This window comes from Rhinatrema bivittatum, chromosome 1 (assembly GCF_901001135.1).
Source record: "Rhinatrema bivittatum chromosome 1, aRhiBiv1.1, whole genome shotgun sequence".
NCBI lineage: Eukaryota > Metazoa > Chordata > Amphibia > Gymnophiona > Rhinatrematidae > Rhinatrema > Rhinatrema bivittatum.
The window spans coordinates 322,089,791-322,107,450 of NC_042615.1; the positions used below are offsets into that span (position 1 = coordinate 322,089,791).

General features: G+C 43.8%; 1 protein-coding gene across 1 annotated transcript in view; it reads right to left on the minus strand.

Annotated features, from left to right (window-relative positions):
- GRID2 (glutamate ionotropic receptor delta type subunit 2) overlaps positions 1-17,660 on the minus strand; it is a 2,300,191-nt gene that overhangs the window by 1,021,948 nt on the left and 1,260,583 nt on the right. Inside the window, exon 7 of the mRNA XM_029609341.1 lies at positions 11,274-11,435. Coding sequence (XP_029465201.1) covers positions 11,274-11,435 — 162 coding nt within the window. The remainder of the gene's footprint in view (positions 1-11,273; positions 11,436-17,660) is intronic.

Below are 17,660 nucleotides of genomic sequence, written 5' to 3' on the forward strand. Positions count from 1 at the left end.
CTTCAAGACTATTTCAATGTAGCAGGAAAAGCAGCGTGAATAACATCAAGGATCCGCAATGAGAGGAAATGCTGCCAACTGTGGCAGGAATTCTCTGAGGCATCCTCAGAAAAGAAACACGGCAGCGTGAGTGTCAAGAACTCCCCAAGGCTTCAAAAGGGTACAAATAAAAATGGTATGAATTTCCAGAGGCAGCACAAGAGAGGCAAAGTGCCCCAAGAGTATATACATATCCTAAGGCAGTATTTCCCAACCCTGTCCTGGAGGCATACCTAACCACTCAAAGCCATCAATGTTTTAACTCTATTTGTCAACAGTGTATACATGTGGGGAAAATACTCATAGTATTGCTACTAAAACGTCATGATAATAACAGTTATGCCACTATATCATCATTGTATACCAAAACAGGTATATGTACAGTCCATCTGTCAACTTTTTAAAAATATATATATTTTCTGAATGCAAATAAAACTTGAATGTATCTTGCAGCATGAGTTTTCAAACAATGTTATGACCTGACATGGACCATGTTTTGAGATCTGTCTTCCTTAGGGGCATACTATATAAAATTCCAACTGCCTTACTCCTACTCTTAAATGTTGTTTTATAATTTAGGAGTAAGAGTGCAGCATTTGGAAGTTTGTATGCCCCTGAGTGTTGCACTGGAGGTGGACCCTTGGCCTGGTGCAGGATTCGTACGGCCCTCTGGTCGGACCCAGAGAGTGCCTGCCACCAGGAGGCGGAGCACACGAGGAGGCAGAGGCTAGCTGGAGCTTCACCAATAACAGTCCGGGGTTTCCGCAGGTTGAGCCCTTGGGTACCCGGACCACCTGGACTTAGGTGGGCCTCAGCTTAGCTGGGTTTCCCGGAGAGATAGCGGAGGGGTGTGCCCACCACGAGCAAGGGTGCGCGGCTGATGCAGAGAGGATGGACCAGACCTGAACTGGAAGTTCCGGAGACCTCAGGGATGTAAAAGTTCAGGAAGGTTCTCCGGGTGAGGCAGGCAGTGCCTGCGGGTCTAGTCAGGTGAAGGCCATGGGTAGATTCCAAGCAGGTTGGTCTGGTAGTCACAGTAGGCCAGAAGAAATTGTCTGAGTGAAGCGCAAGGGTCAGAGACAGAGTATCAGTCCAGAAGTGGTCAGTCAAAGCAGGAGTCAATACCAAGGTCAGTCTGAGCATAGTCAAGGCAAGTGAGGGTCAGTTCCAGGCAGCAGACAAAGAGAGTGGTCAAGCAGGCAGTGGTCAGTTCCAGGCAGCAGACAAAGAGAATGGTCAGGCAGGCAGTGGTCAGTTCCAGGCAGCAGACAAGAGAATGGTAAGGCAGGCAGTGGTCAGTACCAGAGATCAGTCCAAAAAGGTACTACCTGAGTAAGGATACAGGAACACACAGAGACTCAGGAACAAGGAGACACTGGAACAAGGAGACACTGGAATTCAGGATAAGGAAAACTACCATACCACTGTGTTGACCCGATTGCCAAGGCGAGGTCCTGGGGACAGGACCTCGCTATATATAGGGTTTTCATGTGATGTCATCACTCCGTGCCCACATCGGTTTTCCCGCGCTTGGCCCTTTAAATCTGAGTACGTTGGCCGTGCACACGCCTAGGGGTGGGGCCAAGGCAGCTGAAGATATGGAGCCCCAACGGGAGCTCCGCTGCGAGGCCTGCGGCGTGGAGGAAGCCGGAGAGGGCCATAGTGAGTGACAGGGATGGTGGGAGCTGGCAGCAGTGGCGAGACCGGAGCTAGTTGAGGGCAGTGCGAGGTAAGCAGGCCTGGTCGCGGCACCCACGTGGCCGGGATGTGCAACACTGAGGAAGTTAAATTTTAAAGCGCTGTCCATGTCGGGTCATAACAATGTTTGGAAACTCATACTACCTACTTTTTTAAGCTTTCATTTAACTCTTGGAGAGGTTCTGAAAAGAGATCTTTCTCTGCAAAACCAACAGAGTAAATGAAATTTCTTTGCACATGATCAGACCTTTTTAGCAGGAGGACATCATTATCACTTGATCCAGATGACAGCTATAGGCCAGTTAAAAAGATTCTTCATCATGATTTGCACTCTATACAGTCTCCTTGTCAACATATCCCACCTAGTCTCTGACAAGGCTGCTATGCCACACAGGCAAGAGTTGGTTGCTATAGTTACCAGTTAGTACCTGGTTGCACTTGCTGCTTGCTCAGTACAGCCATAGACTTGAATCTGCCATAGACTTGAATGGGATGGGAAACATAAACAAAGAAAATATTTTGTTTAAATCCATTGGCACCCTTCATTCTGTCACCATTTTTTAATGGTTTTGACTGTTTCTTTCTGGGGTTAAATTGAGTGCAACTTTCCCCATTCTCAGTATCCCAAGGAGTGAGTCTTTTTCTGTAGGGAGAAAAGATTATCCTTCTTGGCCCAGAAGGTGGTGTGACTTTCTTTTCAGATGGTTGTGTGCAACAGTGTCTTTCTATCTCTCTCATGCTTAATGATGCTGAGCTGCTGGGACAAACAGGCCGGACACAGTTTGGGTGTTCAAATAAAATGTACTATGATTCTTCCACAATAAAATAAGTGTCCAGTCAGTAGATATTTGCATTCAAATACAGATGGGTGGTTTTTACTCTGTCTATTTCACTGACCTTGTTTTCTAACCTTTTCAGTGTAAGTGTTCTTAATCTCATGATCCATGGCATAAGGCTACCACTCCTGTGCATAATAAACTGTCCTAGTGGGCAAAGGAACTTCTATAGGTGGAAGGATACCTTTTTTTTTTTACAGAAAACCTCTACTGAGTCTTCAGAGGTACATACTCTTCACCCAAGCCTGTGTCCAGTGTCCCACGAGGGTAGAGATCCAGTGGAGAGTCCTCAATATCTTTATCCTTTTTTTCTAAACCCTGGATTAATGTGACCTCGCTGTGAGAAAGTTCTGGTATTAGCACATGGAACCAAGATCTTACTACCCGGTTCCAAGGTGAGGAGAGGTGGTACTAAACCTCCTCACAAACCAAAAAATCTTCTTTGGGGTGAACACTGACACTGCAGCTCCTTTTCTTCTTAGACAGGGGCTACAAGTTGTCCGAACCCTGGCCTCTAGTATCAGGTAATGGCATCAGCAGGAGGGTTCTAGGGTCTCATCTACAGTCACAAATCTCTAAAACAGATCAAAATCTTAATCAAATCTCTCTTCCAAAAGTGGAGGCAGATCCTCACAGACAGGAACAAGTGCCCTGTCTGAAATCTCCTCTAACAAAATTGCTAAGTGGGATAAAGAGGCCTTATTCAGACAGGACAACAAAAATAGCTCCTCACTCCTCAAATTCCAAACTAAAAGCTCCTAGCTTCCACTTCTAGGCAGGGATCCAACCATCCTAGATATCCTCTGGGGGAGGTACTGATGGGATGGTATCTCCCCCTTCAATGCAAGGGATCTAGCTGTCTCTACAGTTCAATTCGGGGGGGGGAGGGGGTGTGTGTGGTGTCTACGAATGAAACAAAAATAGTATAATTTGTTGAATTTTATCCATTTGTTTCAAACAAATGTACATCCCTAACAATTTCTACCTGCTAATCTTGCTCATCATCTCTTCTTCCATAGAATGATACACTAGCAATGGAAAATATAGGCTGAGGTTACTTAGTGAAGAGTGTGTTTGTATGATGAGGGAGATTGTGTTCTGGCCTTCTGTCATTTAGGGCAAAGAGGTGCTACTCTAGTGGGGCTGTTGCATCTGTTGTGCTGTCCCCATCCGCCATGCTCCTTCCCGTGGCCTCCTAGGGCGCACAAGCTGCCTACGCTTATCTACACATCATGGTGGGGACGCCCCCGAGGTTCCCGCCATGGCGTGTAGATAAGCATAGGCAGCATGCGTGCGCGTGCCCTAGGAGGCCACGGAATCTTCACTGATGTATTCTGTGCTGTTAACAACTCTGACTGTGCATGTAAAATTGCCCTCCAAAACCTAGGCCACCAACTAAACTTCACCCTGAGTTAGTAATTGCCCCTTTTACAGTGGTATAAAAAGTTGACTAATATGTGTGCCTTCCCAGAGGCTTTTTCTCTCTCCCTCCCTCTCCACCCCCTCTCCCCCCTCCAGTCACCTGCCTGAAATGGGATTTGCAATTTTTATTTGCAAATCCCATTTTGGGCATAACGCACAGTATAATGCCAGGAAAAAAGGTGTAGTTATTTTCGGCATTAAATTGTGCGATAGCGTGCAACAATATGTGCATTATTTATCGCATGCATTATGGCATTAAGGTGGGCGTTAGTGCCCTAATGCTCATGATAAGGCCCTAAAGTGATTTGTTAAATTTATTTATTTATTTATTTTTAATTTTTATATACCGACATTCTTACATCCGATGTAAATCATACCGGTTTACATTAAACAGAATAGCAGGAAATAAATTTCCATAGTCTAATACAAAGAACATTTCTAATTAAAATTATTAACAAGCGAAAAGAAAAGGTAAAGAATTGGAATAATGTTTAAATAAAAGAAAAATATAAAAGGTTTTTTTTTTTTTTTTACAAGCACAAGGGTTGCACGAAGGGGTGCACAGAGGGGGAGGGCCCCTTTGTCACGCCCCTTCGGCGTGTGATGCACGGCGTGCGGCGCCTGATGGTGAGGCGCTCTTCAACCATCGCCGGAGCTCCCAGTGACATCAGAGGGGGCATGGTCATAGATCGCAGTCATTCAATTTCTCTCACCTCCTGCTGTTGGTTGTTGGTTTCGTATCTTTTTTTTTTTTTCCTGCCATTCAGTTTGTTGTTTAGTTCTCGCGGGGGCCCAGGATGAAGGGTGGCCTCCCCGCTCGCTGGCACCTAAATGAACCTGTGAGATGGTAATTTTCAAACTGGATCATGTGTGCACATTTGTGCACATACATCAGCCTACACCCAGGGACATGGACATTTTATAACATACACATGCATATGCATGTGTAAGGGGTACACTGATCCATTGCTAGTATGTTTTTCCCTAGTTTGCACCAGCACTAGGGACTTGCAGTTTTATAGACCATCCCTAAAAGTTTCCTTCTCCTGAAGCTGGGATTAGAAACATAGAAATGACAGCAGAAGACCACCAATAGGCCCATCCAGTCTGCCCAGCAAGCTTTCACACTTATTTTCTCAAACTTATCTGTTACTCCGACTGCTGAGTTCAGGGCCCTTATTGGTAGCTTTTTGATTCTAATTTCCTCCTCCCCCCCACCCCACCATTGATGCAGAGAGCAGTGTTGGAGCTGTATCAAAGTGAAGTATAAGGCTTAATATTTGAGGGTAGTAAACATCGTATTGAGCAAGTTACCCCAATGTTTGTATACTCATACTGCTCAGATCAATGCCTTGTTGGATGTTGGCTGGATGTAAATTATATTTCTTCATTCCCCCTGCCATTGAAGCAGTGAGCTGCGCTGGATATGCATTCAAAGTGAAGTACCAGGCTTAATTTGTTAGGGGTAGTAACCGCCGCAATAAGCACGCTACTCCCAGTCCCATGCTAATTTGTTTACCCAGACTGTGCAATTCAGTCCTTTGTTGTTGTCTGAATATAAATCCTCTTTTCTTCATTCCCCTGCTGTTGAAGCAGTGAGCTGTGCTGGATATGCTTTCCAAGTGAAGTAACAGGCTTAAATTGGTTCGGGGTAGTAACCACCGCAACAAGCAAGCTACTCCCACGCTAATTTGTTTACCCAGACTGTGCAATTCAGTCCTTGTTGATTGTTGTCTGAATATAAATCATCTTATCTTCATTCCCCCCTGCCGTTGAAGCAGAGATAACATTGAAGCAGAGATTTACGCTGGATATGCATTGAAAGTGAAGTTTCAGGCTTAATTGGTTTGGGGTAGTAACTGCTGCAACAAACAAGCTACTTCCACGCTTATTTGTTTACCCAGATTGTGCTACCTTGTTGGTTGTTGCCTGAATACAAATCCTCTTTTCCACATTTCCTCTTGCCATTGAAGCATAGAGCAATGTTGGAGTCTCATTAACCGTGTGAATGTTTATTGAATAAGGGTATTAATCACCAGATAGTAGCCGTCATTCCTGCAAGCCACCCCCATACTTCTTCTATTCATTCCCATCCTCCAGGCTTTATGGATCCACAGTGTTTATGCCATACCCCTTTGAAATCCTTCACAGTTTTGGTCTTCACCACTTCCTCCAGAAGAGCGTTCCATGCATCCACCAACCTCTCCATGAAGAAATACTTCCTGACATTGGTTCTGAGTCTTCCTCCCTGGAGTTTTAAAACATGACCCCTGCTTCTGCTGATTTTTTTCCAACGGAAAAGGTTTGTCATTGACTTTGGATCATTAAAACCTTTCAAGTATCTGAATGTCTGTATCATATCACCCCTGCTCCTCCTTTCCTCCAGGGTATACATATTTAGATTCTTCAGTCTATCGTCATAAGTCATTCAATGAAGACCATCCACCTTTTTGTTCATCCTTCTCTGGACCACCTCCATCCTGTCTCTGTCCCTTCGGAGATACGGTCTCCAGAACTGAGCACAGTACTCCAGGTGAGGCCTCACCAAGGACCTGTACAAGGGGATAATTACTTCCCTTTTCTTACTTGAAATTTCTCTCTCTATGCAGCCCAGCATTCTTCTGGCTTTAGCTATCAACTTGTCACACTATTTTGCCGACTTCAGATCATTAGACACTATCGCCCCCAGGTTTCTCTCCTGCTAGTTGCACATCAGCCTTTCACACCCCATTGAATACTATTCTTTCGGATTTCCACAGCCCATATGCATGACTCTGCACTTCTTGGTATTGAAACTCAGCTGCCATAACTTTGACCAGTCTTCGAGCTTCCTTAAATCCTGTCTCATTCTCTCCACTCCTTCTGGCATGTCCACTCTGTTGCAGATCTTAGTATCATCCGCAAATAGACAAACCTTACCTTCTATCCCATCTGCGATGTCGCTCACAAAGATATTGAACAGGACCGGTCCCAACACTGACCCTTGCGGCACTCCGCTCATCACCGCTCTCTCTTTAGAGTAAGTTCCATTTAACATAACACATTGTATTCTGTCCTTCAACCAGTTTGCTATCCAGGCCACCACCTTGGCATTCACACCCAAGCTTCTCGTTTTATTCACAAGCCTCTTGTGCGGGACCGTATCAAATGTTTTGCTAAAATCAAAGTAGATGACATTGAGCGCTCTTCTTCGATCCAATTGGTCAGCTTGGCCCTATATATTGTAGCTGAGCATGTGCAGAAAGCAGAAGGTGTTGGAGCTGAGTAGGTGTTAGGAGTGTTTTTGGCTGTGGTCCCTTGCTAGGCCCTCCCTGGCCTGGAGAAGAAAAAGGAAAGGAGGTTTAGTGGAGATTCATTTTTTGGAAAAGAGATTTTTTTGCTGCTGCTGTTGGATTTTCTACCAGTTTCAGGAGGGAACCCCCTGCCTGAGGGAAAAGAATCTGTGTGCATTGCTGGCCTTCACCCAGTTGAAGTGGGGTGGCTTCTGCACATGCTTGGAGAAAAGACGTTTTTTGAAAGAAGCAGTTTGTTGCAGTTTTGAAAGTTTTTGGTCTTTGCCATCCAAGGTCTAAGGAGTTCTGATTACTGTTAGAGAGACTGAGACCTGGCCTTTGTATCCAGAAGCCCATGTTTAGTCACTCAGGCTGTGGATGTTAAGTTTGTCCCTACCCAATAGGGATTACTGGCTCAGAGAATAATGAAGTGAGAACAAGCACTTTGAACTTTTGTGGTATTCTGAAGATTCATGTACTTTATATTTTGATGGGACTGTGCAGTTATTTTTGTTACAGTAAATTTTATTTGAACACCACCTATAGGGCCAAATTTTAATAGATACGCGCGGGCGTAGACTTGTGCGTGCAACCTGGCGCACACAAATATATGCCCAATTTTATAACATGCATGCCGAGTCCTAGGGGAGCCCCTCAGAGCGGCCTCAGAGGGAACTTTCCTTCCATCCCCCCTACCTTCCCCTCCCTTCCCCTACCTAACCCGTCCCCCAGCCCTCTCTAACCCCCCCCCCCGACCTTTGTTTAGTAGGTTGTGCTTGCCGGCCAAATGCCGTCGCGTGATCCCCCGGCACGGTCACTGTGCTGGAGGCCTTGGTCCCGCCCCACCCCACCCCTGGACTGCCCTGCCCACCCCTACCCCTTTTTTCAAGCCCTGGGACATGTGCGCGTCACTGAGCCTATGCAAAATAGGCTCGGTGCTCTCAGGAGCGGTTATATGCGTGTAACCCTTTTAAAATCCGCCCAGTAGTGTCCTGCTTATTCTTTATCCTGAAGGAAGGTGCCTACCCTGTGAGTCAATGGACAGTGAGTACTAACTGGGGGCCCAGGAAGTTAAGCCTCCCCCCATCAAGAGAATCCATGCCCTTGGGTTGGAAGGACTAGTGCTAGAGAAACTGAGACTCAGCTCCGGGACTGAGGTGTCCCCTGCACCAATTTGCCCCTAATACTGATATAGGGGTTTACACGTGCATGTTATAAAACAGCTTGGTCACGTGCTCGTGTGTCAAATTTTAAGTGGGCACACATGTGTACCAAATTCCACTTGTACCATGTAAATAGGGGGATTTTAAAAGGGGCGCATGCTGATGCTATTCCCAGCTTTACCAGTTTGGCCCCAGTTCCCCCAGTTAAGAGATAGGTTCTCCAAACCCTCCTAGTTTAAAGGCCTTTACTCCCCCCCCCCCCCCCAGTTAGTCTTTAAAACTCTGAAGATCTACCTAGTTTTCTTTCATTTTTAACTTACTCATTATCCATAGCAAGAGGCCTTGGTGCGCACCAGGTTGGGTAAGTATTTATGCTCACAGCCCAGTCCATGTCCTGAAACGACCATGCCTCATCTAGATCACGTCCATGCCACTCCTTGTTTTGAAAACTTTGGAGATGTGCCTGCTGCTGGAGATATACGCGTATCTCGGCAGCTTTTAAAAGCCATTTGGCACGAAGAAGCCCAACTTAGTCGCGCATCCACTAATGTGCACGCCAGGCTTTTAAAATTCACCTCTATGCCTGCAAGTGCAAACCCTGTTATCAGAAATGCCTCTGCTCAATGCATGTAAGCTTACATGCATGCTTCCTATACGTGCATAAGTTTCACCTGCATATCGGTCAAAATCCTATTTCCACGAAAATTACTTTGCAAACATCTCTCAAACTGTAGATCCACATTACATGCATTCAGTTAAAAATGTATCCTCTATCACTAATGTATAGTGGAAAAATTATATCAAGTCACTCTTTTCAACCTGTTCTCTGCATTCTTTCGAGAGCACAGAATTTGGCAGGAGAGACACATCTCTAGTGTTATACCTGCCTACTGCAAATGAGTCTACAATTCTGATTTCACTCATTACAGATTTAACTTTCACCCCTGGAATAATGTCAGGGTTTTATTTTATTTTATTTTGCTTCCTTTTGGTTTACATGAAATATTTCTCTCTATATAATTTGCAACATTTCTGTGTTGGTCATTCTTGGTGTTATGCTCCCAATACCATATTTGTGCTGACCTTTTGGGACATTTACTCACTGATTTTGTTGCCTTAGGGTCTAACTCTCGGTATTCCACCATGAATTATCTTTTAACAACTTTAAGTGAGTATGTAATATAATAGAAATGATTTTCTCATGGGACACATATAGACAGTTTTCCATGTGTTTCACGTGGGTAACACCATGTTTCCGCATATAAAACAGTTTTCTCAACCTTACCGAGCTTCTGTGCATGTGCTTTTAACTACTAAGAGATGTACACATGCTGCCTCAGAGATGGGAATCTTCATTTTCAGGTTTTACTTTATTTTACCCAGGAATGCATCAATGTTTATTACAGCAAAAATAAAAATGGGAGCAGTAAATGACAAAAAATGACTCATTATGTTTTGCAGGTCAATATCATTTATGATCTTGCTGTAATAAAAACTGATAAATTCCTGGTAGAAAATGAAATTAAAGCGTGACAATGAGGCTCCCTGCTCACAGAGCATGTACATCTCATTGCTGTGTAACAATGTATGTATTTTCAACCGCTGAGAAAAAGCGCATTCCTGGGGCAGGGAGATGAACAGGGCAGTGAATGTACACACAGAAATGCCTTTTCTCCCCATCATCTTTGCCAGGCTCTCCTGCTAGTATAAATATGAATGCCAAACTTAATAAAACAATAACAGGATAGGAGCTGGAGGGACATTGAGATTAAAGTAAACAGTAACAGCATTTGTTTTTAGATAATTCATTTTCAGTTAAAAAAGAAAAGTCAAACAAAATGATTAGACTTATTTCCCATTCCTTAGGGGCGGATTTTAAAAGGGTTACACGCGTAACCCTTTTAAAACCCTCCTGCGCGCCCCAAGCCTATTTTCCATAGGCTTGGCGACGCATGCAAGCCCCGGGATGCGTGTATGTCCCGGGGCTTGAAAAAATGGGTGGGGAGTGGGCGGGGCGGGTCCAAGGCCTCCGGCACAGCGGTCATGCCGGCGCACGCAACCTACACCTGCCCAGAAGCAGGCGTAAATAAAGAAATAAAGGTAGGGGGGGATTTAGGTAGGGCTGGGGGGGCGGGGTTAGATAGGGGAAGGGAGGGGAAGGTGCGGGTGGCAGAAGGAAAGTTCCCTCCGAGGCCGCTCCAATTTCGGAGTGGCCTCGGAGGGAATGGGGAAAGCCATCGGAGCTCCCCTAGGGCTCGGCGTGCGCAAGGTGCACAAGTGTGCACCCCGTTGCACGCACCAACCCCGGATTTTATAACATGTGCGCAGCTGCACGCACATGTTATAAAATTGGGCGTAGATATGTGCGTGCCGGGTTGCGCGCACAAATCCACGCCCGCACGTATATTAGAAAATCTGGCCCTTAGTTTTTAGTTCATAACTGAGGAGACACCGTGAACAATTTGCAGTGTTGTTGCAGTGCATTCTAGCACTGTCAAATTAGTACTAAGGTGTGCTGGGCTCAATATAAATCCAGGAAATTTTATCTAAGGAAGTTCAAAATTCTATCCTATAAATAAAAATAGCTGAGTTCTCACTGGTGTAACAATTTGACTGTAAATAAATTCTTATTTTTCTAAAAATTAAAAAAAGATGAATACTTTGACACTTGTACGACAATTTAATAGGATTCTCAGTTGGAATATAATTCTCAGACTCATGCTATGGACTTTCTGACAGCCCTGGCTATTAGCAAGATTAATGCTCCCTTCTAATTGGCCAACATCACTTTTTTTTCTCTCCCTTTGGAAAGTACTAAAAATGACATATGACATAAAAGATACCTTCTTCACAGTTTCCAGCATGGATCGGCCTCCTTGCCAGGGCTTGGAGTTCTTCCTGATACAGGTCAGACTGGCCATGCTGTGCCATTTGCGGTCCTCTAGTATCTTATGAAAAGCGTGGGCCAGCAGTAGAACGGTATCATATATGTAGAGGTTTGAGTTCTGCAAGAAAATTGGAACTGGATTTTTAGCAGCTCAGGGAGAGGTCACAGATAAAAAAAAAACAAAAAACCAGCAAGCAACAAATTCCCAACAGGTTTGCTGCAGTTGTTACAGCTCAGTACTCAGTGACGTGACGAAGTTCAGATTTTGCTTCCTTGTCATATGGGATGCATCTAGTGTAGCAAAGCTTTATGCCCCTCACTGTCTTGTCTGTCAGTAAAGGTGTGAACAAGGAAAGGTTCCAAGCTTAATTATTTTATGGGTGTACCAGATCTGCTGCTCAGAAATGTTAAAATGCCAAACTCATACATCTTCTGCATTGTTTTCCTTCCTTGGCATTACAATTACTGCATCCCTGAACTTTATTAAAGAAACATTGGTCTAGGATGGGGTGACAACTGCTCTCCTATTACCAAGCATTGCCAATATTTAAAGTACAGAAGCATCTATTAAAATATTATCAGGTGTTGTTAATGTAAGCAGCAAGGTACAGAAGACAAGGCAATGGAAAAGATATAAAAAGGGAAAATGTTGTCTTTGACTCAATATGGGAAATGAACTGTAAAGAAAGACTATAGCTGCCTCTCTGCCCCCCCCCCCCCCCCACACACACACACACATACAGATGCCTTAAAATATCAATGAGAGGTGACAGGAAAGAATTCATCACAGCAGGAGCAAAGATGAGGGCAGGAAAGCTCATGGGAAAAGTAGGGTTTGTTATTAATACATATTTATAATAAAGTCATTCAGTCATGCTTAATGCATTCCCTTAAAGCACAGACAAAATAGTCAGATCAAAACACAAAGCACAAATATTAAAAACTTACATTCAGTATCATTCTTTGAAAACTTACCAAGGTTGGGACAATCCATTTCCTTAAATGGCTAAATTAATATCGTTAATTATTAGGAGGGTAATTTTATAACGCCCTGCATAACTGTAAAGTCAAAAGAGGTACTTTTTTTTTTTTTTTTAAAGGATTTACATGCCTAAAAGCAGTAGCATACATTGTAGCGATTTCCGAAAGCCCATTTATGCCTACGTAGTCCATTTACATGAGTAAAACCTTTTGAAAATTCAATGAAATAAGGGGTTATATAGGCAAAGTCGGTAACACGGAAACAGCTGCGCGGGCGCACATACATGTGTGTATGCTAGCTCATGCCAAAAGACACGGCCATATTATAACCTATGTGCGTATATGCACACATGGTATAAAATAGGCTGTACGCGCATACACATGTGCACTATTTTATATGGTCGTGCGCAAATGCTGCCTCTACCTCGTAAGTAGGGGGATTTTAGTAGACATGCATGCCAATGCTACCCTGTTAGCCCTGACCCTTAAAACCCTGCCAAATAGTTTAGTTTTTTGTTTTTTTTTTCGTTTTAGGACTTACATGCATCCATAGCAGAAGTAAAGTTATGTGGTAGGGGAAACTGGCGCGCACTTGTGCGCGTCACTGTTTACATGCTGGTTTCATTCATAACTCCTGCAGTGCCCACGCTCCACCCAGACCATGCCCACACCCTGCCCCTTTTTCATGAAAATATTTTGTGTGCATGCCGGGAGATACGGGTGTATGTGGGGCCCTTTTAAAATCTGTGTGGCGCACACCAGCCCGACTTTTGCGCACATCTCCTGGCTTTGGCGTGTGCCGGGCTTTTGAAATTCACCCCAAAAAGTAGCAGTTTTGAAAATACATTTACACGTATACAGTTCATTTACATGCATAAAACCCAGTTTTATCAGGTGAATTTTCAAAGGAGTTACAAATGTAAATGTAACAGTATTGTAGCAATTTTCCAAAGCCATTTGCCTGCCAATGCCATAAACCTGTTGATAATTAAATGGAATATATTTTAGCAATTTTCAAAAGCCCTCTTACATGGGTAAAGTGCATTTACATGTGTAAAACCCGGTTTTAAACATGTACATGCTTTTGAAAATCAGGCTTGTGGCATATAAATCTTTTTGAAAATCACTCCTGTTAAAAAGGATTTTCAAAGTAAATATATGCACAAAAGTTTGCTTTCAAAATTTGAGGTAAGCAGCAAGGCACTTACAGAGATTCCCTCATGTAAAGTTAAACCTCTTCTTCATTGGTTGTAACTTGTGTGTGAAAACTTATGCACATACTTTTGAATCAAGAAATATGCACATACATAAGTGCTGACTCTGCCCCCAACTCCATCCCTGGAATACTTTTTGCATAATAGTATTTACAAATGTGGGTTACATGTGTACTTTTCTGTGAACAGAGCTTTAAATTTTATGCACAGAAATAGCTTAGAAAATGTCCTCCTTTGGGCTTAATGTTCAAAGCAATTTATGAGCATAAAACCCTGCTTAATGCATGTAACTAGCACTTGAAAATCATTTATGGGATTGTGCCTAGTCCCTTTATGTGTGTACTTTTATTTGCACTAGTAAAATGCATTTTGTGGCGTGAATTTGGCGTGGGGAAAGCATTTACATTCATACTTTCAATTTTTAGATTCATGGGCTTAAATATGCACACAGAAAGTTGCATCTGTTTGAATACATCTATGCTGAGACAACCATTGACTTTTCAAAGCACATAAGTCCACTTTCAAATTTCAAACTAATTTTTTTATCATTTTTAAAGAATATTACTGTGATATGATTTTTTTGTTTGTTTATTTATTATTTGTACTATGAAAAGTATTGTAAATTGGCTTGAGAGATACGTATCAGGAAGGTGATCAATAAGTATTTATAAATAAATTTTTTACCAGAGGATGTGGTCAGTGCAGTTAGTATAGCTGTGTTTAAAAAAGGATTGGATAAGTTCTTGGAGGAGAAGTCCATTACCTGCTATTAAGTTCACTTAGAGAATAGCCACTGACATTAGCAATGGTAACATGGAATAGACTTAGTTTTTGGGTACTTGCCAGGTTCTTATGACCTGGATTGGCCATCAAGGGTCCATCAAGCCCAGGATGCTGGGCTTGATGGACCCTTGGTCTGACCCAGTATGGCATTTTCTTATGTTCTTATGTTCTAATAAATAAAGTTGGCCGGTACAAAGTATTCACAGACTATTTTCAGGTGGGTTGTTATAAAAGTACCCTCCCTGTATGTACATAAAATGTAAAGGCTAGAAATTGAATTAAATGGATAAAGAAAAAAAAATCACAGATGTACAATGTTAATTATAAAAAGAAAAGAAAAACCTTTTAAATCAGACTTACAGAAGAGCAGCAGATATTGTACAATACCACTTTCTTTGAAATATCAAGCGCTAATTGGATACCCAGTTTTTCAAGATCCCCCTACAAGTTTACACAAACAACTCATGTTTTAAGGAGCTTACTAAAAGTCATTCATCAATGCGAGGTAGGGTTTTAGTGGTGGTTTAGGGTTTTGGGGCCAGTTTGACATGCAGAGTGAGAAGTATGAACAGTACAATACACCTCAGTGAAGATTTGACGTCATTTGGAGTGAGGAAATTCTCACAAAGATGAAATTTCTACCTTATTCTCTCGCCCTAGCTTGATAGTACCCTGTTATAGATTCCATCATGCTAGGGTTAGAGAGCAATATAGAAATGTCATCTTTGTGAGACCTTCCACACTTAAAATGACATCAAATCTTCACTGAGGTGTACTGTGCTGTTCTTACATCTCACTCTGCATGTCAAACTGGCCACAAAACCCTAAACTACCACTATAGGAGGGTCAGCATTATTAGCTGACCCTCCTATAGTGATATAAATAGTTGACTATTAGGCAGGCCTTGTAAAGTCTCTCTCTCTCTCACCATAGTAACACTAAAATTATCAAAGCCACACTCCTTATCATGAGCAATATTCATGTAGCATTTTGATGAATCTAGGCCATAGTTTGGTATCATTGGCATATTTTGCAACCACTCTTGTTCCCCATTGTCTAGATCATTATAAACAAATCGAATAGTACTGGGCCTAGTAATAATCTTTGGTCATTCCACTATATACCCCTTCCAATCTGAGAACTGGCCATTACATCTCACTCACTGTTTTCTTCCTTAGAACCAGATACTGATCCATGAATGTATTTTGCCCTCACTCCCATAGCCCAGTGATTATCAATTTTCTCCTCGAGGCATACCTAACCAGTTGGGTTTTCAGGATAAGAACATAAGAATTGCCAAACAGGGTCAGACCAAGGGTCCATCAAGCTCAATATCCTGTTTCCAACAGTGGCCAATACAAGTCACAAGAACCTGGTGAGAATCCAGATATTAAATACATCTCAAGCTACTATTGCTTAATAATTAATAGTAGTTTATGTATTTTTTTCCTCTAGGAGCTTATTCAAACTTTTTTTTAACCCAGCTAGACTAACTGCTGTAACCACATCCTCTGGCAATGAATTCCAAGCTTAACTATGTGCTGATCGAACAAAACATTTTTTTGATTTGTTTTAAATGAGCTACTTGCAAACTTCATGGAGTGCCCACTAGTTCGTCTTTTATTAGAGAGAGTAAATAACTGATTTATATTTACTTTATCAAGTTTTTTCATGTTTTTGTAGACTTGTATTGTTGGGAAGCGCTAGGGGAGCGATTCCACTTCCAAGGAGAATGTATGTTTTTGTGCCATGTCTCGACCTCAGAGGAACTCCGAAGATGTGCCGAGGCAGGTGAGGCATGCCCGAGCATGGGCTGGACAGGAGCAAGACTGAACTGAAGGCAAGCGATGGAATTCAGAACTGGAACGAGACTGGGCCCGGCCTCTGCTGGATCTGCATGCACCAGTGTGACCCAGCAACGCAATGCTGGTCATAAGAATAGCCCTCCTGCAACTTGGAAGCCCTTTTGGACCCGCCACTTGGGAATGACGAGCGTGTGAAGTCAGACGGAGGCTGAGGACAGGAACATGAAGACACAGACATTGTCTTGGATGCTCAGATGAAGACTCAGGCTAGGACTTGGATACGCAGACGAAGCCTCAGGCGAGGACTTGGATTAATCAGGAGTTTCAAGCAAGGATTCAGGAATCAAGTGAAAGTTCTGGGTGAGAACTGCACCGCAGCGTGCCCTACACAACCGCCCATGGCTGGTCGCGGACCATGCTGAACGCGTTGCAGACTCCATACGAGATAATGGAGATTGAGACTTGAACATGGCGAAGATTCAAACTAAAAAACTGTAAGTTGTAAAACAGGTTGTGAATAAAAGATAATTGGGACATTTTGTCCTAATTGACCTCTGTTTTGAGGGATATTATCTTGAAGATTCAGTAGAGGCGTGCACTGGGGTGCACCCTACACAGCCGCCTGTGGCTGGTCGTGGACCATGCTGAAGCGGAGCAGATTCTGGCAGAGTCTTAGGCATGGACGGAGCAGGCACAAGAGGACTCCATAGACTGGGAACAATATACACAGCAACAAAGCTTTAAGACAGAAGTCTCCCGGAGGCTTGCACTGCAGATGAGAAGGCGGCCCTGTATCACGAAGCGTCCTACACAGCCACCCCATGGGCTGGTCACAGACCACAACTTGGCATGCCAGGAAAGGTGGGCACAAGGAACCTGGGAACTGGTCGCAGAAGAGAAGGCAAGGGCATCAGGATGAAGACAACAGGAATGTGGAGCGTCTGGAACATCAGGACATGGAACAACCAGATTTCCAGGAACGGAACAACAAAACAACAGGACATCTGGGACATCAAGGCATTCAGGAACAATACCACAGAACAACAGGACATCTGGACATGGAACAACAGGATTTCCAGGAATGAAAGCTCAGACGAAGACAAAGGAGCTCCAACGAGAAACACAGGATCTTGAAGAAGCGATGGACCACAGAAGCCTCCTGGACCGATGGACAGGAACATCCAGGAGGAAACTGGACAAACACAAGGGACAGACACAGGGCCACTTTTATATCTCAGAGGGCCACAGGACTTTTCCTGCCGCTGGCCCTTTAAACATCGGACTGAGGCACACGCCCGCACCTAAGGAGAAGCAGGAGAAGCAGAGCAGGCACATGAGTGGCGTCCGCCAAGTGAGAGACCCGAGATGGAGCAGCTCCCCTCCGCGAAATGGAAAGAGAGGCACAGGCAGCAGCAAGGATGGCTTCCCTGCTGTCTGAGGACCCCGGCAGCGGCTCCAGCTGCGAAGACTGAGCAGGAGCAGCAGTGGCAGCCCCAGCCAGGGAGGAAAGCTCCCGACAATGGCTCAGCCCTGCCACGCAGGGCGGGAAATGGCCACAGC